Source organism: Argopecten irradians, chromosome 16, assembly GCF_041381155.1.
Source record: "Argopecten irradians isolate NY chromosome 16, Ai_NY, whole genome shotgun sequence".
Classification (NCBI taxonomy): domain Eukaryota; kingdom Metazoa; phylum Mollusca; class Bivalvia; order Pectinida; family Pectinidae; genus Argopecten; species Argopecten irradians.
Window position 1 is genome coordinate 17,314,223 of NC_091149.1, and position 19,358 is coordinate 17,333,580.

The window sequence follows — 19,358 nt, forward strand, 5'->3', positions numbered from 1 at the left end:
ACGGTAGACAGCTGTAAAATATCAGATAAAAGATGTTCGCCATTGACTGCAATCAACATCTTTTAAGCAAATTATCATCACTTTTGGGGTATTATCAAAGCGGAATTCCCTATGTTCGTTGTTCTCGCATAATTTCTTGTACATGTTGTATAAAGATCATACGTAGATGAATACATCTGGGTTGTTGTCAGCGCCTATGTTATAAGAATTTGTATTTTGATCATTTAACTGCTATCATACTGAAGCATACTGCCGAAGATACCAACCAACACACACCATTCAGTCACATTATACTGATAACGGGCGAACCAGTCGTCCTACTCACGTTATGGTGTTCGCTAAGTAGGAGCAGAAACTACCACTTTTTATAGACTTTGGGTGTGTCTCGGCCAGGGAACAGAACCCACAGTCTTCCTCACAAGGGAAGGCGCTCAACCAAAGGCCAAAAGTGAGGTGGTGTCAATGGAGAAGCTAAGAAGAACAAAGTAAATTAGCTGGCATCCAAAGAAAAAAGTAACCTAGTATTAAATCCTCGTGAAATCAAAATACATATTGCTTGTACGTATATACTATTAACATGATAAATAATATTTGTGATTAGTTTCCGTTTTGTACACTGCCTCCCAAAAGTTCTGTTACGTAATTATACTACATGTATGTAAAAATTTGCTGGCAGTTTATCTCTGAGAAAACTTTTGACATAATTGAAGAGAGTTGATCATTAATATATATTTATGCATGTCTGTATTAATAATGTATTTAAAAATCTGTCCGTGTAACAGACCATTTAAAGGGCAGTGTATCTCGATTTAAAGATGCTCCACCACTGAAAAATGGTATTCCTTCTGAATAAAAATTAGAAGCAGGCGAAGAAGTATTTTTTCTGTCACCTAACACCGTTAATATCATTGAAAAGTTTGAACTTCAAGATAGAAATATAAGAATAATCAATTATGTCCCGAAAAACAACACCATGACACTTTAACCTAAATGCAGTGAGGTACTGATTATGCTTGTACTAAAAAACAAATAAGCTATCTTATATCTATTATTGTGTTAATTAGACACTTTACCTTATATGCACTATTACCCATTAGCTATTGTTTAAATGATGAGTATCGTCTATGCATTATCGGCGATGTAGCAACTTTAATTGTACAATCCACCGTTGATAGTGAAAACAATAAGCTAAATAGAAATAAGCATATAGAAAAAGTTATTTTAAAGATTATTTCGACGTTTTTGCGCTAACTTGGATGGTACAATAAGCTCCTCGTTAATGCCAATATATCAATTACAGTAAATCAGCTTGGTTTTGTGGCGACATTTTCGTGAATTATACAAAAATCACCATTGCACTTTGATTTCTAATCGCCAACGAAATATTATACCACGTAGTTATTTGCGTATGATGAAGATTGTCTGAAAAGCTCTGGCATCTATATAGGACATAGGAGGATAGTTTAATTATCAACTCATTTTAGGGTTTCTGCATTAACATTGTTTAAGCTAGACCAGGAAAACCGTTTATCAACGATAATTTAATCCACAAGATGGAACAGCCATTTTGACAGTGATCTTTTACTGGAAAAGGTGAAAAATTTTGCCAGCGATGCATTTCATTCCTGGTGTTTTATATAAAAGTATATAGGGTTTTTTAATGTATTTATGCTATACATTATTGAAAGAACGTCATGTAATACGACATCTAACTAATGAACTAAAAGAAAAGAAAAAATTATATTTTATGTTATTGGTTTATCTTAAATCTGTGTCATAACTATGGGTATAAAGGTTAAACACTTTAACGACAAAATAATAAATTGTTCAGTGACATAGACTAAATAAGGGGTCATACTTTTTCTGACTGCTTCGAGTTTTCTTTGTACCCTTTTGAAAGTAATTGCTCAAACATTTATCGAAATATTTCAAATTTTTTATAATAAAGTAACACAATTCAATTACGTCTATGTTTATTTTTGTGTTTCGTGATTAAAAACGGAACTGAACAAAACGTGCTTATTCGGGATTTATAAAAAGAAACTTCCGATTATAAAAAAAAATATCATATTAAAATAATACTTTTAATGTTTGACTTAAGTTGGATAAATTTCTGTTCGCCAGTGTTCTCTGTGTTATTTTTGTTGTTTATGTCAAGTTAGTTGTTATCCATCTATATATACGTAGATTAATAAAATCTTACATGGGTCTGTCAAATGGAAAGGGATATCTGAAATCGATTGAGAGATTTTGGTTAGTCAACCCGAGGCTTGGCCACCAATATCTTTCATGAGGGTAGAGATATCCCTGTCCACTTCATATACCAATGTTTGATTCTTTTTCTCCCATACTTTAACGAAACATTATTAAAATGTAGTTTTTAAAACATTTCAAAATATGCCGCCATCATAGGAATGTCGCATTGCATCACAATTACTGACGTCGCCGACAATATACACTGCATGTTTAAATGACGTCACGTCATTCTCTAGCACGTGCGAGCTCTCTTGTCCCTACCCCGATAAAAGACAGAGTTATCTTTTTCCCTAGCAACCGCGGAATAACCCTTATGTCTTAAAAAGATGTCTGATATTCCATCAACGTTTCATATACAAATAGTAATGTGCGTTATTTTTCTATTGGTTGAAATGAAACTAGAACTTTCGTACGGAAGGCGAAGTAATATACACCCGCCCCGAACCCTCCTCCCATTTTGTAACAAAGGAACATAATCTTTGAAAACGCATGTTTGTAAATAATATTTATTTGTTTATTGACTTCGATCATTGTTTCTTCGTACGCACAACTTGAATTAATTTTTAAATTATCCCTTCATTACTTTGTGAGGGGATATAAAACATTGTTGTGTTGACTCTAACGAACGTGTATTCCAGGATAAAGTGCATCTTTCTATGTATTGAAAAGAATGAAAAGATATCTCTATAAAAACACAAGATATCCTCATATAGTTGTGAAATGTTTATAAGAATTTATTATACGAATCTATGAGATTCCAAGATATACGAAAATGGGAGAAAATATACAGATGGTCACAAATTGTAGGTATATTCACATACACTATTGTTGATATGTATAACGTAAATATAAGGATTGATTATCAATTTTCTGGCTTGCATTGACTAACGGAGAAAGTTAATCTCGTGCATATGTTAATTGAACTGCTTCGCAGTTCACTTCATTTGCACCAGATTTTTTTTTTTCATCAGTCAATGCAAGCAACAAAATTGACAATCAACCCTTAAAGAAATGACCAGAATTTTCTCTCTCTCAATAATTTAATTAAAATAAGAATTATTGTCCAATAATGACTGCTTTGAACAGGAATCCTGGAACACATTCGTTAGTGAAATGTTTTAACTGTATTAAGTTTGCACTCTTGGAAAATATCAAAGTTTCCACCTCACGCGATGAAATATAACTGTTATCCATAAAAAACATTATCACTTATATTTTCGCTATAAAACTTTATATTTCACTGCGAAAAATGTAATAAAATTGCTCATCGTTTTCAACAGCCAAACGACTGCAAACCCCGGGCTGGCAATAAGTTTGAACAACATTAAAATTAAAATGTAAGAAATCACTCTGCCTTGCATACAGCATTTCTTAACAAAACGTATGAATAATTGCTGATTGTCTACTTTTACAATTACAGTATAGGCCTTAATTACCAAGTCTCTTGCCATCTGCATCGGATATGTAATATTCACATGTATCAATCGAAAGAGTGTGCACATTTTCATTAGTATACAATAATCACATGAAGAAAATTTATTAACAACACATTGTAAAGCAAGAATCCGTTTCATCCGTATTGACCTGTACAAAAGAATATAAACGATATCGGTGGAGGGATTGTGGCAATTAACCACTCGGCCCATGTGGTCCCAACATACAGAGTAAGCCGTCGTGAGATAGCATTTTCGTTGATAAAACGTTTAACTATTGTGAACTACTTTGGTTACAGTAGAGAAACTAATAAAAAATAGCAAGTGCATAAGCTATCCGAATTATTTTTGATGTTCGTTTCATTTGAAACTTGATTCTTTTAAAGAACACGGAACATCATACACATGTTCTTTCGTGATTACTCATCATATGCTAAAATTTTCATTATCCTTATCATTAAGATACTACGATTCTGAATCCGATTTGCTTTTAATTCCGAAAGAATTACAAATCATATCGACTATGTAAGACGTTATTGAGCCCCGCTATTCGCTCACAATGATACTCACACTATCCTATGGTGCTGGTGATAACAACAATCTATTTCTCAACACACCTGCCATAATGTCGGGCGATTGTTTATCATCACACTATGCCATACAAAGGATAATAGCGACAGGTATTTCTAAGCGTACAAACACAACATTTACCGTTAGTATGTGACCTTAAAGCATTTTGGAACATGCCTATCAGGTTTATGGTTATTTCTCTAATACATCTCGCACACATCTGTTCAATAGATGAACAAGGTCGACGTCCATTGGAGCCATGAAAGGAGAAATGTGTCAATTGATGGCGGAGTACATGTATATCATTGGTGACTACGCAACAGACCATTTCTTAGAGGAAGTAAATTAGATAGTATTTGATGCTTTACTGCTTTTCAAAATACTTGTATAAAATTTCATTCGTCTCGAATGTTGTATATGCTTCATTGAAAGGTTGTTATTGACGTTTTTTAATGAATCTATATTTGATTATCTTCACCGTAACGTTAATAGATGGTGGCGTAGATGCAGAAAATAATTTTCCTTCGCCATGCCAGTGTTTTTCGAGACATACCAATTCCACGAAGCTGAGCAATTTGTGAATTTAGCGACAATTTCAACTTACATTGCTAAGCGAATCAACTATCTGTCTGTATACATGTGAACACCTTTACAACATTTTGGAACATCCATAACGGTCACACGGCCAGATATATATAACTGTTTGAATGTAAAGGGAACATTAACGTTCGTTTTGGAAAATATTGCTTGATTTATATAAGCGTGTTCAGATAATGGAGGATGAGTGATTTGCACCTTCACAATCGTTGGGCTTAGTAACAAAAGAAATGGTAATGTATGAGGTGTGATATCGAACTTGCCACGTTCGCCGTAAATGAGAAATGGGATTAAATCGAATATTACTCAACCGCATAGTATAATGTGTTACAAGATGGAGACTTTATATAAGCGGTATTATTATGAATCCGTGTGCTAATAAATGCTAATATTGTCTTCTGTGCCGCCCGCAATACATCAAAAGTAGACCATACAAAGTTACATAAACGTTATATGTGTCTTACACCGGCATCAACAACATCTACACTGACAAACGATGCTTCAGAACACATCATCTGATAATCTTACCACTTTTTTGTTACCGACATATGCCTACGCGACAATCGGCGTATTCATGACCGGTGCCTCCACATTCGGGGTGGCACTAAACGGTATTTTCATTTACGTCTTTTGGAAGCAGACTGCACTCAAGACGCCGACTAATTACTTTATCCTGTCTCTCTCGATTTTGGACTTCCTAATGTCTTTATTCGGATTACCAATGATTGCTATATCCAGTTTTGCAAAGGATTGGATTTTTGGCGATAAAGGATGTGTGTACTATGGTTTTATTATGACACTCCTAGGAATTAGTACGATCAGCATACTTGCTGCAATATCATTCGACCGATATATTGTCATTGTGAAAACTCACCTGAAGCCTATGATAAGTCAACGGGTTGCTACGTGTATAATTGTCGGTTGCCTGCTTTACGGGTTAGCCTGGGCCATCGCTCCTCTCCTTGGATGGAGCAAATACGTTTTGGAAGGTATCAATATATCATGCTCTGTGAACTGGAACAGCGACAATTTTGGGGACGCCTCCTTTTGTGTAGCCTTACTAATATTGGTCCTAGTAATCCCAATCATCGTGATCCTGTTCTGCTACGGAAACATCTTCTACAAGGTATGAAGCATAAGATAAAACTCCAAACCACTGATTGTTTAGATTTCTCGCCAATACATGAATTTGCAATTTAAGGCTGTGAAATATATTATCATTGTTTAACCTGGTCATGCGCAGATTTATTCAATTGTTTCTCACCATACCGGTAGAATACAATGACTTTTGTTGTTATTAGGTATTCATGAGCAATTTCATACATTGTTTGTTAAAGTTATATCTATTTAATTCTATTTTAGTAATTTATAAAATCTGTAAATTGAACATTAAATGTAGTGAAGCGGCTAAGGTCCATTTTTGGGCAAAATTATTCAGAGTTGGAATAAAGCACAAAACTTTGCATATCATTTCTAAGGGACATAAGGTTTCAGAAAAGAAATAGACCCCAAAAAATCACGGCCCATTAGCGGCCTCCATATTGGAATTCAAAATGGTCACCAAAACAACCATCTGCGACCCATTACTCATTTTCTATACCAGCTTGAGCCTAACTTTAAACGTCTACATCCATATTGTATTTTAGGAAACGTCTACATGGAAGTGTTAAACTTTTGTAGAAGGACCGCCATATTGTATTTTAGGATGATCGCCAACTTTCCGAGCAATATCTTTATATATAATGCATCTAATAAGCTATGCTGACTTTAAGCAAATATAGTGAGAGTACTCATGCTTTTGAAGTTTTTGATACACAAATAATTTGATTCTTATTTTCATTTCAACATGACTGCCATTTTGAAGAAAAAAAATGGCCGTTTAAAAAAATTCCTACATTCAAGTGTATTTATATCTTCTACCCAACCTTAATATTTCGTCTTCAAATCCTTCCTCACCTTCCTTCTATGCACCTGTCAAGTCATCTATAACGACTTGAGAACATCTAGACACACACTTCATCGTATGGTGTCTGAGAACACAATCCACCTTATTTTTCATGTATATGTATTTATTCCTTCCTTATGTCATGCAGACGTCTGTCATTCCTATTTTCCTTTAACAAAGTTGATTGAAGTATTTTCTTTTAGTGGCCAAGGCTTCTTTGTTGTTGTTTTTTTCTTTTCAAGATGTCTGCCAATTTATTTAGAATCTTTTCAGGGTAACCAACGTGGGTATATAATGAGGACGTCGGGGATCATAAACGACCCGCTTTATGGAAATAAACGTTTGCATTTAAATAATCTATTCAGATTGGTTCAGAGAATAATGCTAAGTGTAATATTTTTTAAAGTTCACATTTGGGACTCATGTTTAAAGTAATGTTTCATAAATCATCACCCGGTTTGGTTAGTAATGGACCTTTAATATAATGCTGCCGGACTGCTTGAATTTCAGGTTGGCGTCCATTTTGAAAATAAAACGAATCGAATTATTTTGTAACAAACGCTACAAAATATAAATACTCAATGTATTTACATGTGTTTTGTTTACTTAAAGACAGCTTAGCCAATCATTATATTATTATTATATATAGGTATAGATACATGTTGTAAATTTGGCAGCCATCTTGGAATACAAAATTGCAGTCTTTCATCATGAAGTTTAACACTACCAGAACGAAGTACATGTATCAAATAAAATAAGCATCAATATTATGGTTAAAAAAATTAAGAATGTTAACTTATAAAATGTTTTTTTTCTCGCTTACTTACAGAGTAAAATACGCAAACCACTTTGATTTAAACGGCCATCTGGCTTTTCATAATGGCGGCCATTTTGAAATTGAATATAGAATCGAAATATTCATGTATCAAACACTGCAAAAGTATAGATACTCACATTATATTCGCAGATATTATTTATTTATTTTTGATTTGTTCAGTCAGCTTTGGCAATTAAATGTTTATATATAGATATAGCTCGTTGGCGGCCATCTTAAAATCCAAAATGGCGGTCCTTCTTCATGTATTTTAACGCTACCAAACTGTTACAAATTATCAATAACATGAGAGTATGCGTTTATAGTTTGGGTCTAGCTGGTATATAACGTGAGTTATGAGTCACAGAAGGTGGTTTTTAGCGGCCATTTTGAAAACCATTACGGCTGATTTTATAGGGTTCCTGAAACCTTACGTCCTAAAGATGCCGTATGTAAAGTTGTATGCTTTCTGCAGGAAGGGCGTTAGAATTGTACCTGCTGCCCTTATTGTATGATCGTAAAAGGCGACTAAATTTTAGCGCTCAGCATACAGAGAGTGGTTTGCCCGTTGTCAGTATAGTGTGACCGGTTGGGGTGAGTTGCATGGTATCTTCGGCGGCATGCTTCAGTGATATAGCACTATAAAAAGGGCAACAGTTCCACTATACAAGAACACACAACATGAATATACCGCAGTCTCTTAACACACGCTCCTCGTTCAACATACACGCAACGCATCGCATACATGGAAGGCCGTCCTTACATGACCATAGTTGTTAATAGGACGTTAATGAATCGGTCACATTATACTGAAAACGAGCGAACCAGTCGTCCCACTCCCTGTATGCTGAGCGCTAAGCAGAAGTAGAAACTACCACTTTCATAGGCTTTAGTGTGTCTCGGCAAGGGGACAGAACCCAAAGCCTTCCTTACAGGGGCGAACGCTCAACTCAAGGCCAAAAGTGAGGCGATGCCAAGGGAGGCATTAGGAAAGATAAAGTCAGTTAGGAAGAAGAGAGAAGGTAAGATCCTAAATTTAGTCGCCTCTTACGATCATGCAATAGGGTCAGTAGGTGCAATTCTTACGCCCTACCTGCAGGGCCATCATCTATCGCGGATACACATTATTTTTAGAACAATAATCATCAGCATGAGATATCGCGAAAATCTATTGAAGTAATAGAGGAAGATATGGTATAGTTAGTTAGTAACATAATAACTCTAATCATGGCATTGGATATCCCTGAAAACGTAATATATTGATTGAAAATATTAAACACGCCGTTAAGTTGCCGAAACATTCAGTTATTATCCCCCCCAAACGAAGTTAAGAGGTATATTGATTTGAATCGGGTTGTCCGTCTGGTCGTCAGTCTGTCTGATTGTAGACACAACTTTGTCTGACGAACTACTCCTGAACTATTTGGCAGGTTTTGATGAAACTTGTTACACTGAAAGGGCGATTGAGTAGATTAATAGTATAAGGTTCCGCAATACTCCCTATTAATGGATGATGGATTACTAAATTTGTGCAGCGTGGTTACTGTCGGCTACTCTGGCGACAGCTCTAATTTAATATTGCCACTTATTTCGATATCAATTAACCATAAATATAATATTACAATTTACAGAATATACATACGTTTTATTAGTAAAAGGTAATGTAAAGAAGAAAATAACAGAGAATGACAAATAGTAACATAACCCTAGAGAAGAGTTGTCAGGTTTAATGTCTTCGAAACTTAGACAAAAAATGTTAACCTACTTATACTTTATATGACACGTATACATAATGAATATTTTTGTGTACTTAAGGAATGGTTTTGTTTGTTTGATGTTTACTGGTATGTAAACTGCATTTTTGTACAGATATTTTTATCTTTTTTTTTCCATCCCATTTATACAATGTTTTAAAAAAAATGCTGATGTATGATTTAAAATTTACATTGCATTAATACCTGCAATATATTGAATATTTTATACAGATACAATAGGCTTAATCGGATGGGCATTTACACTACTTGCAGAAATCAGAGTTCCGGTGTGTGTATTCTTGCTTAGCAACCACTGCGTTTACACTTGCTTACGCAAGTGTAAACGAATATTCGCAGTTTATATGGTTATATGACAAAGAAAACGGAAATGTAAATATATATGTATGTGATACTAACACCTTGCCAAATACTCGACAAGCCTGATGTTTGACAGTTAGCAATCTTTTCCTGCGAATTGTGCCTTCCTGTTTCAACGTCATGGATGGTAGGGGTAACTATAGCAATCTGATTAAAATACAGATCCTTATAACCACTCCGTTAAATAAAGGACGTAGTGATAATATTGATCTGTATTTTAATTAGATTGTAACTATAGTTACTTACTTTTACAAAGGTACCCATATTTCTTGTTAGGTTTAATAAAGTGAGTGAGACGACTGGTTAGTCAGTTGTGAGTATGATGTGACTATGCAGTCTATGTAGAATTTAGTGCTTTCGGCTAGTAGTATTCTTCTGCGAGGATGTACAATAAAAAATGAGTTAGCAATTCACTATTAAAAGGGGACATAACACGAACACACAACAAGTCCCCCCAAAACATAAAAAAATCATTACATCTTTAAAATTCTTTAGAGCATGATAACGATGACGTGTCTAATTATTCAACGGAATTGACATATTTGATTTTGATCTTTTAAGATATCTTTTATGCATTTTTTTTCGTATATTCGCGATCTTTTTGACAATCGTGCATTCAAATATACTTTTGATTCAATTATTCGTAAAGCATGTGAATACGTGATAGCGGTGAAACCCAAAACTTTCTATCTAGTGAAAACAAAGGAGGATATAGGTCAGTTTTGTGGATCTTTTAGGAAGTTCCCGGCCTTTGGTGATAAAACAATGGATGGTCAGCCTTGAAAACAAGGGTGTGAGGATTAAAACATGACTCATGTGAGAACAATTTCGTTGCAATGTTATTTTAGAGCTATATGTGATGTAATTTTCATTCACACGATTTTAGAAGAACTTTTGATATGTTATTTACCGCCAAATATTAACAACATGTCGAATATAATACAGTACTAACAATGAATAGCTTTTAAAATTACAAATTGCAAATAAGAAGTTCAAAATGACGATTTATAGTACTGTGGTTTGTAGTTCTGTCAAAAATAATGATTCACTCAACCCTCGATGTATCGAAGTTCAAGGGACCGTCAGAAAAACTTCGAAACATCGAGACTTCAAATCATTCATGGTTAGAATTAGATGTATTTGCATCGGTAGTGCAGTTAAAGGAGTGCCGAGGTCAACCTAAGAAGCTAAGTTATAGTCTACTATTTACAGTTTTATCAGTAATTGTATAGTAACTTATCCAATATGTTTTTATCTTATCATATTTTCATTTCCGTTTTCTCTTTGCTATATAACCTTATCAACTGCGAAATCGTTTATACTTGCGTAAACGCAGTAGTTGCTACGCAGGAATACACACACCAGAACACTGACTTCCGCAAGTAGTGTGAACGCGCATCATATTAGGCCTATTGCATCTACATTAACTAATCTTCAATGAAATTCATGTATGAATGTAATTTAAATCTTAAATCAAACATCAGAAAATGAAAAATTTAACAAATATTTTATAAATAGGATGAAAAAAGATAAAGTTTATTAAGTATATTGTGTATACTTTCTGAATTTGACAACATTTCCCGCCAAATTGAAGCCAGCTGTTCCGGGATTCCATCAATCGACTGCCTGTTCCAACAATCGTATAACATTGGAAAACTTTTATTTGATTTGAACACTTAATTTATATGAAATGGTTGGTCGAAATGTAAATATAAGAAATAATTTTTATTTTTTGTTGTTAACTGGTGTATTAACTGCATTTTGTACAGATATATCAACATGACGCGTCATTTAAAATATCTGTACAAAAATGCAGTTTACACTCAAGTAAACAACTAAAAATAAAAATAATTCCTTAAAGATGCTCCACCGCCGACAGAGCACAAATGATATTCATCATTTGAAAAACAGTTGGTGTTTAATCGTGTCTATTTATGCCTAATTAACACAAAAATAAATATAAAATAATTTATTTCGCCTTTGTGCATGCGCAGTTAGTACTTCATTCCATAAAGGAAATAGTGCCACAGATTTTCTTCGGGATGCAATTAATTATTTTTCATATTTTTAACTTGAAGTAAAATTAGAAGCTCAAACTTTTCAGTGGTGGTAATGGTGTAAAGTAATTAACTTTTGTGACTGAAGAAAAATACTAAATCGTCTGCTTCTGTTTTTGATAGTGAAAAAATACCATTTGTCAGCGGTGGAGCATCTTTAAATACATAAAAATCAATACAAATAATGGTGCATAAATACATTATAGTAACGAATGTTTATTGTAAAACAACATACATGTTTGTCAGTGACTTTGAATTATTTTACAGTTTATTTCATCAAAACTGATGGTTTCAATAGATTGCTGATGTCAATATGTTCGTCCATTTATGACACATAAAGCTTTAAAGAATCACCAAAGCTCAGTACCGCTAGCTATGTTATGTACAGTTCCATTACCATAGATATCCTTAAGATATGTCGTTAGCAATTTTAGATACATCTTTATGTGGGTGATAAGGAAGGATGTCTATTTTTCAGGGCAAAATACATGACATCTGTCATTCATTCATTATCCTTAGATAAACTGTGTCGCTCGCCGTTTATTTCTAAATTATGTTTGACATAATAATCCAGATTGTACTTCGAGAGGATGTTGGATATCCAATATCATCTCTAGAATCAATGGAGTCATCTTGTATGTCCTTAAAATGGAAATACGTGTGCTTCATTAAACTGCATTGATGAAATATGGATTGTGAGCTAGAATCTGAAATATGAACATTGAAGTGATAATGATTCATCAGTCTGGAGAGACGTTTCAGGTGCTACATTACCTATAGTTTTTTACTAACAGCAGAATCAGACGAATTAGTATATTTTTAGTAACAAACACACTGTATGGCTATCATTGAAATAATCGATTGCATCTCGACAAAAAGCCATTGCACTATGCCCTATTTGGAGAAAGGTACGAATTGCACAGACAACAAACAATATTTTTTATGTATTTTTTATTGATTAGAATGTAAATACATGATTAAACATCAAATGTTATACAGGTGATAAATATCGTTTATGCCATCTCGGCGTTGGAGCATCTTTAACAAATATTTAATGGAGAAATAATTGGCAATAATATACAAATATGATATCAGATATAATATCCCTTGCCGATTTCCACTAGTTCTTATTACGTTGATTTGAAACTACTGCAAACGTACCGTATAGCGATATGTTTTTTACGATTTAACCAAAAACGAGGACATTAATCAGTATTGCAAAAATCTAAATCTCAAGCTAAGATTTTGGAAAAAGAAAACGTATTTATTACACTTGTATGAAATGATTATAATTTTGATTTGAAAGTTAGATTTTTGCGATATTATAATGTATATATGACTCAATAATGGTTCAATATTTCACAGATTGTCTTTTCAAGATCAAATCATTGCCTCCGAGATGACATTATAACCATCCCCACAAACATGACATGCTATACGATACTCACGCGTTTAGATTCAAAACTACATTAGTTGTCTTATAATCGTTCTATATTAGATATATTAAATTCTTTTTCCGAAAAAAAAATCGATAGACATGTTAATAACACTACTTTCCTTTCACATAAGGACTCCCACACAAATTACAGTATTTAAATTGATATTGTAATCTTGAACACAAATTTTAACCACTTTCATATTAGTTACAGTTATATCCATCATGTGCTCATTAATTACCTCTCAATCATTCATATCTATTCAAAATAAAAAAATTCTTGTTAATTAATTTAAATTATGTATAATTAATTTCCATTAAATTTCTTGTTGTCAATACTAGCTTTTACTTTTTCCACAATACTCGCTCAGTTGTGTGTTAGTCTTTCGATCACACCCCTAGATAAGCTTTGAAGTGGACGGGGATTGTTTCCGATCACGCCATTCATTTGCCAGGTGATGTCAAAACAGGGTGGAGGTGTTTTTCAATGACGTCATATCTGGTAACGTAACCATCGACGTCGCAAACTGTTATCGAACTCGATGTTATTATATAGTGAAATGCATTGGGTTCAATGGAAAAAACAGTTGTAATGTCGGCTATGTGTTTGTGGTTAACTTCTCGGAAATTGATCAATACGCAATCCCAGTATTATACCTAGTGGTAGAAATATTATACAGCCAATGGGAAAAATATTTCATTTAGTAAAAGCATATCCTTTGTATGTATTGATACGTTAAAACAGTTGAAGTATTGAGTTGAGAGATTTACAACAAGTTCCTGGTTTCCCTCAAATTTATAAATTTCTCTCGGCTTCCTCTCGGAAATAGACAGGTCAAGTCTCAGGGACCAGAAACTTGCTACATCCGTCAACACCCACACTTTAAATGTATACTAATCGAGACACTTGCACTTATCTCTTTTTGCAGGGGGCGTTTTGACTGTACTTGGTACCCCATTGCATGATCTTTAAATGCAAACAATGTTTGGTATCTTGTCTTTTCACTTCTTACTTTCCCCTAACCGTGTCACCATCTCACGTATTGCTTTGACCATTCGTCAGTGTGGGTCTTAGTTCTGACATCTGGCCGCGACAAACTACATTATTTAAGGAATAGATGTTTATTTTGTTGAGCTTATGAGGGTATAATGATAATTGAGCACGAGTAAATTATGTAACCCGGCTTCATAAAATTTACACTGGTTCCGTTATCATTATACCCTCATAACCTCAACAAAATAAACATATATTCCTTATATTTACAGTTTTTCAAGTAAATGAATATTATTTTTTCACGCGGCAGTTGCATACTTTGTATTAAAATGCCCATATTTTTTTCTCTCCCTTCATCGTCAACGAATTCGATTGAACAGCTGATTGGAATCGAGTCATTTACAATGTATGTTCCCGCCAAAAGTGGGGTCATGACCCCACGTTGCTACGATCGACTATTCACGTAACAATAGAATCGCCGCGCGTGGTGCGCTAACATTATACACTGATAATGATAATACTAGAAAGCATGGTTATTGAGTCCATGTCAGTGCAAACTGTAAATATATGAGAATATTCTGTTTCTGCTCAGCACTCAACATAAAGAGCGTTATCGCCTGGTATAATTATCATTGCGTCTAATCATGCGCAGACAATGTCCTTTTAACACTTTCGAATGTATTATTATGTAGTCTACCAACTGCATTACATTTGTTTGGACATTCAGTACTTTGCTCCGCTTAGACTGGTGTAAAAATTATATATTAAAAATATATGTTTGAATTAATATTGATATTTATTTTCAGGTAAAAACAAGCGGTAATAATCAAGCACTTTCAGACAATGACCGTGGATCCAAAATGGACAGAGACGTGGCAAAGACGATTCTGTGGATGACCCGTAAGTGTCAACTGTGCAGTCTACTGATGTTTTCAAAAATAAATAAATAAATAAGTATTCATGGAATGTAAATACAGAAGAACCAAATAATATTAAGTAGTGGTAATAAATCCTTATGAAAATACTGTTTAACAAGCGAATGTGTTATTACTTAATGATGTAAAACACTTATTGCTGAATGATTTGGATAATTGTGTTATGTAAAGACTTTGTATCTGTCAGTTTTTATTATTATTTTTTTTATATATATAATGGCTAAAGATTGTCGCCGCTGTAAAGTTAACTTTCTATGGTAGGGAACTGTTCGGATTTGATAAATGAAATAGTATATAAATGAACATAATCGTGTCTGCCATCGTAATGTGTCGTTTATCTTATTATCTGATGTCTTTATTAGATTGTAATATACGACGATAAGAACCTCCAATTGATAATATCTTTTGATTTGATATGGTAAGTATGCATATATATATGTTGTCTAATTCAACTTCTTTTTCTGTGTTTCAGTTGCTTTTATCTTTTCCTGGTTTCCATACGCCATATTCTCCATGACAGCTGTAATTGGCGGGAAGTCGGTTATACCTCCTGGTCTTACCGTCTTGCCTACATTATTGGTAAAATTAAGCGTCGTTTGGAACCCATTGATTTATACATATAGAAACAGAGAGATCCGAAGATCAATGATTGAACTGCTTCCGTTCGTTAACAGTTTTTTCAACCTTCCATGTATGCGAATACAAGGTCAAGGTCAAATTCGGCCGGATAGGTATCAAAACGACATAGAAGGAATGGTCACAGCTCCAAGTACTTCGAATGAAGGGACACAGACTACAAGCAAGTGTTTACAATCGAATAAAGGGAGGCGACTCGAGAAAGGTAATGAAGAAACGGTACTTGGTACAGGTCGATTGGCAAAGACAAACAACGCTTCATCACAGATGTCACTTACAGCTGATATGTTTACTGTTCACGGTGTTTAAAGATTGCATAAATAAGGAAGAGATAATCAAATTAATTTATTTTTTTGTACATGAGCTAGTAGAAAACTCATTTCTGGAAGTACCTCAAATGAAACTTTACAAGGAATAAAAACAAATCATAGATATCCTGGTATTTTTATAGTCACTGTATAAAACACTTTATTTTCGTAGGTTGATAATTAATTATTTATCGGACTTTACATATCAACATTTTTCCTAATTTTGAATGGTTTTGTTTGCCCTAAGAAAGATTACAAACTGCTGCTACCATTCAATGAAATAAGCGAAGCCAATGAAGATAAATTTAATTAAATTGACTTTCCTTTTGCACATTATCTTTGAAGGACTATAATTAAGACTCGAAATATTTACGTACATTCTAGCATACGACACATGGTATGCTTTAACTTTTCACACTGACGTTAGATGGACTTTATTTACATTTTTTTGTTAATTTCCACAGCAGTTAATAGTGTTTTGATAAGCTTAATTGAAAGTTTTCGTTTCATAGTCTTCAATTGTAAAGTTGCATGATGTAAAAGGAAAAACATTTTAAGTAGTGCACTGTGTAAACATGTACTAGTCTTTGAAAAAACGATAATCACGACTATTAAAAATGTTTGTCTTTTTTTAAATGAATGTCTATATACATTAATCTTTATACATAATTCAAATGCGTCTTCTGTGTGATGATCTTAATGTTTTCAAAACTGGATTTTTAAGTCATCTGACCCGAAGGGTCAGTATGACCTTTAGTCATCGTGCATGTTTCGTCCGTCGTCGTCCGCAACTGACATGAAATTATCCTGACATCGTCCCGACAAAGTGTTGTTATATTTCGGGTTGATCCAAAAACCAAAATAGCCGCCCTAGCCACCATCTTGAAAACACATTTTGAACTTCTTCCCAAGGTCTACCAGTGCGATTTGGCTAAAACTTGCATGAAATGATCCTGACATGGTACCGACAAAGTGTTGTTATTTTTCGGGTCGATCCGATATCCAAGATGGCCGCCACAGCCGCCATCTTGAAAACACATTTTGAACTTCTTCTCAGTTCTACCGGTGCGATTTGGCTGAAACTTGCATGAAATGATCCTGGCATGGTCCCGACATAGTGTTGTTATATCTCTGGTTGATCCCAAATCAAAGATGGCTACCATGACACTTTGTGATTATTGCCAAGGTAGTCAGATGACCGTTATGGCTTTGGGTCTAATACACAGAATTATCTCCCTTTATCTAGCATACTTGCTACATAGTATCAATTTATGATACAAACTTAAAGTAATGACGTTACAATCAAATGATATTTATACTGTCATGCCGTATTCCTGTTAGTCAAAAGCGAGTAAAAATATCGAAATATCACGAATGAAAGTATGAAAATTAATATTTTCACTAGGGTGAAGTATATCGTTTTTATGTTCACCGTAAAACGTTGTATTTCACAGCTAAAATGAACATTATGATCAACGATTGCCGACAACGACCGGCAAAACAAAGCTCCTAAAAATGTATTTGGTACCTACACAATCAATGGTATATAAATATAAGTAGTTTTTTTTTCTAAAAAAATAGTTTTTCGACGAACTATTTTATACAAATAATGATAATGTTCAGCTATACATAAAACGGTTTGCTGTCATCTAGAATAGGCATAACAGTTACCTCCCTTCCATCGAAAACTGCTAGCATATGTTTAGCAGCATAGACACATGCATTCCTATGACGCAATTTGTGGTATTTGCCTTTATATCTTAATTACAGTTAATTGCTTCGTTAGTATTCTGTATCGGGTAAATTAATTGGGAGATTATGATTTCATTTCAAACCGATTTAGCACTGCATCGGTAAATTGTTGTTTCTCTATCGTTTCAAAAAATATGGTGTCATCTGATATTGATTTTGTCAAAGGTTTTATATATGTATATGATCTTCCTATGATGAAAAGTTCGATGTTTTAATTGTTCATGGTCAGAATAAAAGCTTCAGCTATTGATTTTTTCAAAAGGCTTGTGTTTGTGTGATTCTGTCCAAAGTTTTATACATGATTAAAAGTATACTGTTTTAATTGTGCTTGTCACTATATAAGTTTGTTTCACATGGAAAAGTAACAAATTGATTATTGATCATCAAAAGTTAATTGTGAAAATATTTAATTTCTCACATTTCACTGATTCATCACCAGTTTCTGTCTCATTTTTGTAAACACAAAAGGTATGACAGATTACGTGCGCAGACCGTTTGAACCGGAGGTCCCAGCAAAACAATTATTACCGAGGAGTAATTCATGAAATTGCAACCTTGGTCGTTCATGAAGTGCATTCGCTTTCTGGAGAATGGTTGTCTTGTTAAATTAGTTCCTAATACTTTCCTGACACCATCTGTATATTATTACATATATTTGCATTTCTGTGTCCCTCTGTACTGTAGAACGACTTTTTTCACGACGATTTAACCTTATTAATTAATCCACATTATTTGGTTCTTATTGTACGTATGTTTGATAAATTTTTCGTTATGAATTTTTTTTTCAGAATCACTCGTGAAAAAGACAAAATTCAATCGCATGCGTATACTAGTTAATTGACAGTATACTTTATTTTAGTATGAATAGTGATAAATACGTGTGCTTTACTGTTTATGATTTCGAAACGGCGTGTAATGACATTAAAATGTTGAGTTATTGTTATTGTTAAAGGAAGCGAAATATATTGGTTATCTAAAAAGCTCCTATTAATTCCTTCCTTGGTTCATTTATTTGATCAATACAACGAAAATGTATTAACGGCAGTAGATTTGGATAATTTGTCTGTTGAGAGACAGCAATCAGGTTGTGGTTAGTATTGAAATTTTGAAGAAAAGACCTTTCACCACCTTCTTGTTCAAAATATGTTGGAATACATGAATTCGAGATCGAGGTTACATACTGACATTCGCGCATTATACAAATATTTGAATTTGGTATTCGAGCTTCCTCAAATATTTGTATCTAGCGAAATAAAGTGATTTATAGTAAATTATGATCGATTTAAAACAGCTATTGTGGAATGGGAATGAGTGTGTAGAATGGTTGAGCGCTAATGTGGGTATATAAAATATTATACGGTAACACGTAAGTTACAAATTAACTCTAAAAATCCGAAGTTTTGTAATGGCTTTCAATGGGTTTTTTTTTTTTACTTTTTTATTGTCATTTTGATTTATGTTCAAACTATGAATGAACTTTATAAGGAAATATTT

General features: G+C 33.8%; 1 protein-coding gene across 1 annotated transcript; it reads left to right on the forward strand.

Annotated features, from left to right (window-relative positions):
• Positions 1-5,352: 5,352 nt before the first annotated feature.
• On the forward strand, positions 5,353-18,103 carry LOC138310640 (rhodopsin, G0-coupled-like). Its single transcript, XM_069251922.1, has 3 exons — positions 5,353-5,982; positions 15,040-15,133; positions 15,641-18,103. Exons 1-3 carry the CDS (start codon positions 5,353-5,355, stop codon positions 16,111-16,113), a joined length of 1,197 nt encoding a protein of 398 aa, XP_069108023.1. The 3' UTR covers positions 16,114-18,103.
• The last annotated feature ends 1,255 nt before the right edge of the window (positions 18,104-19,358 follow it).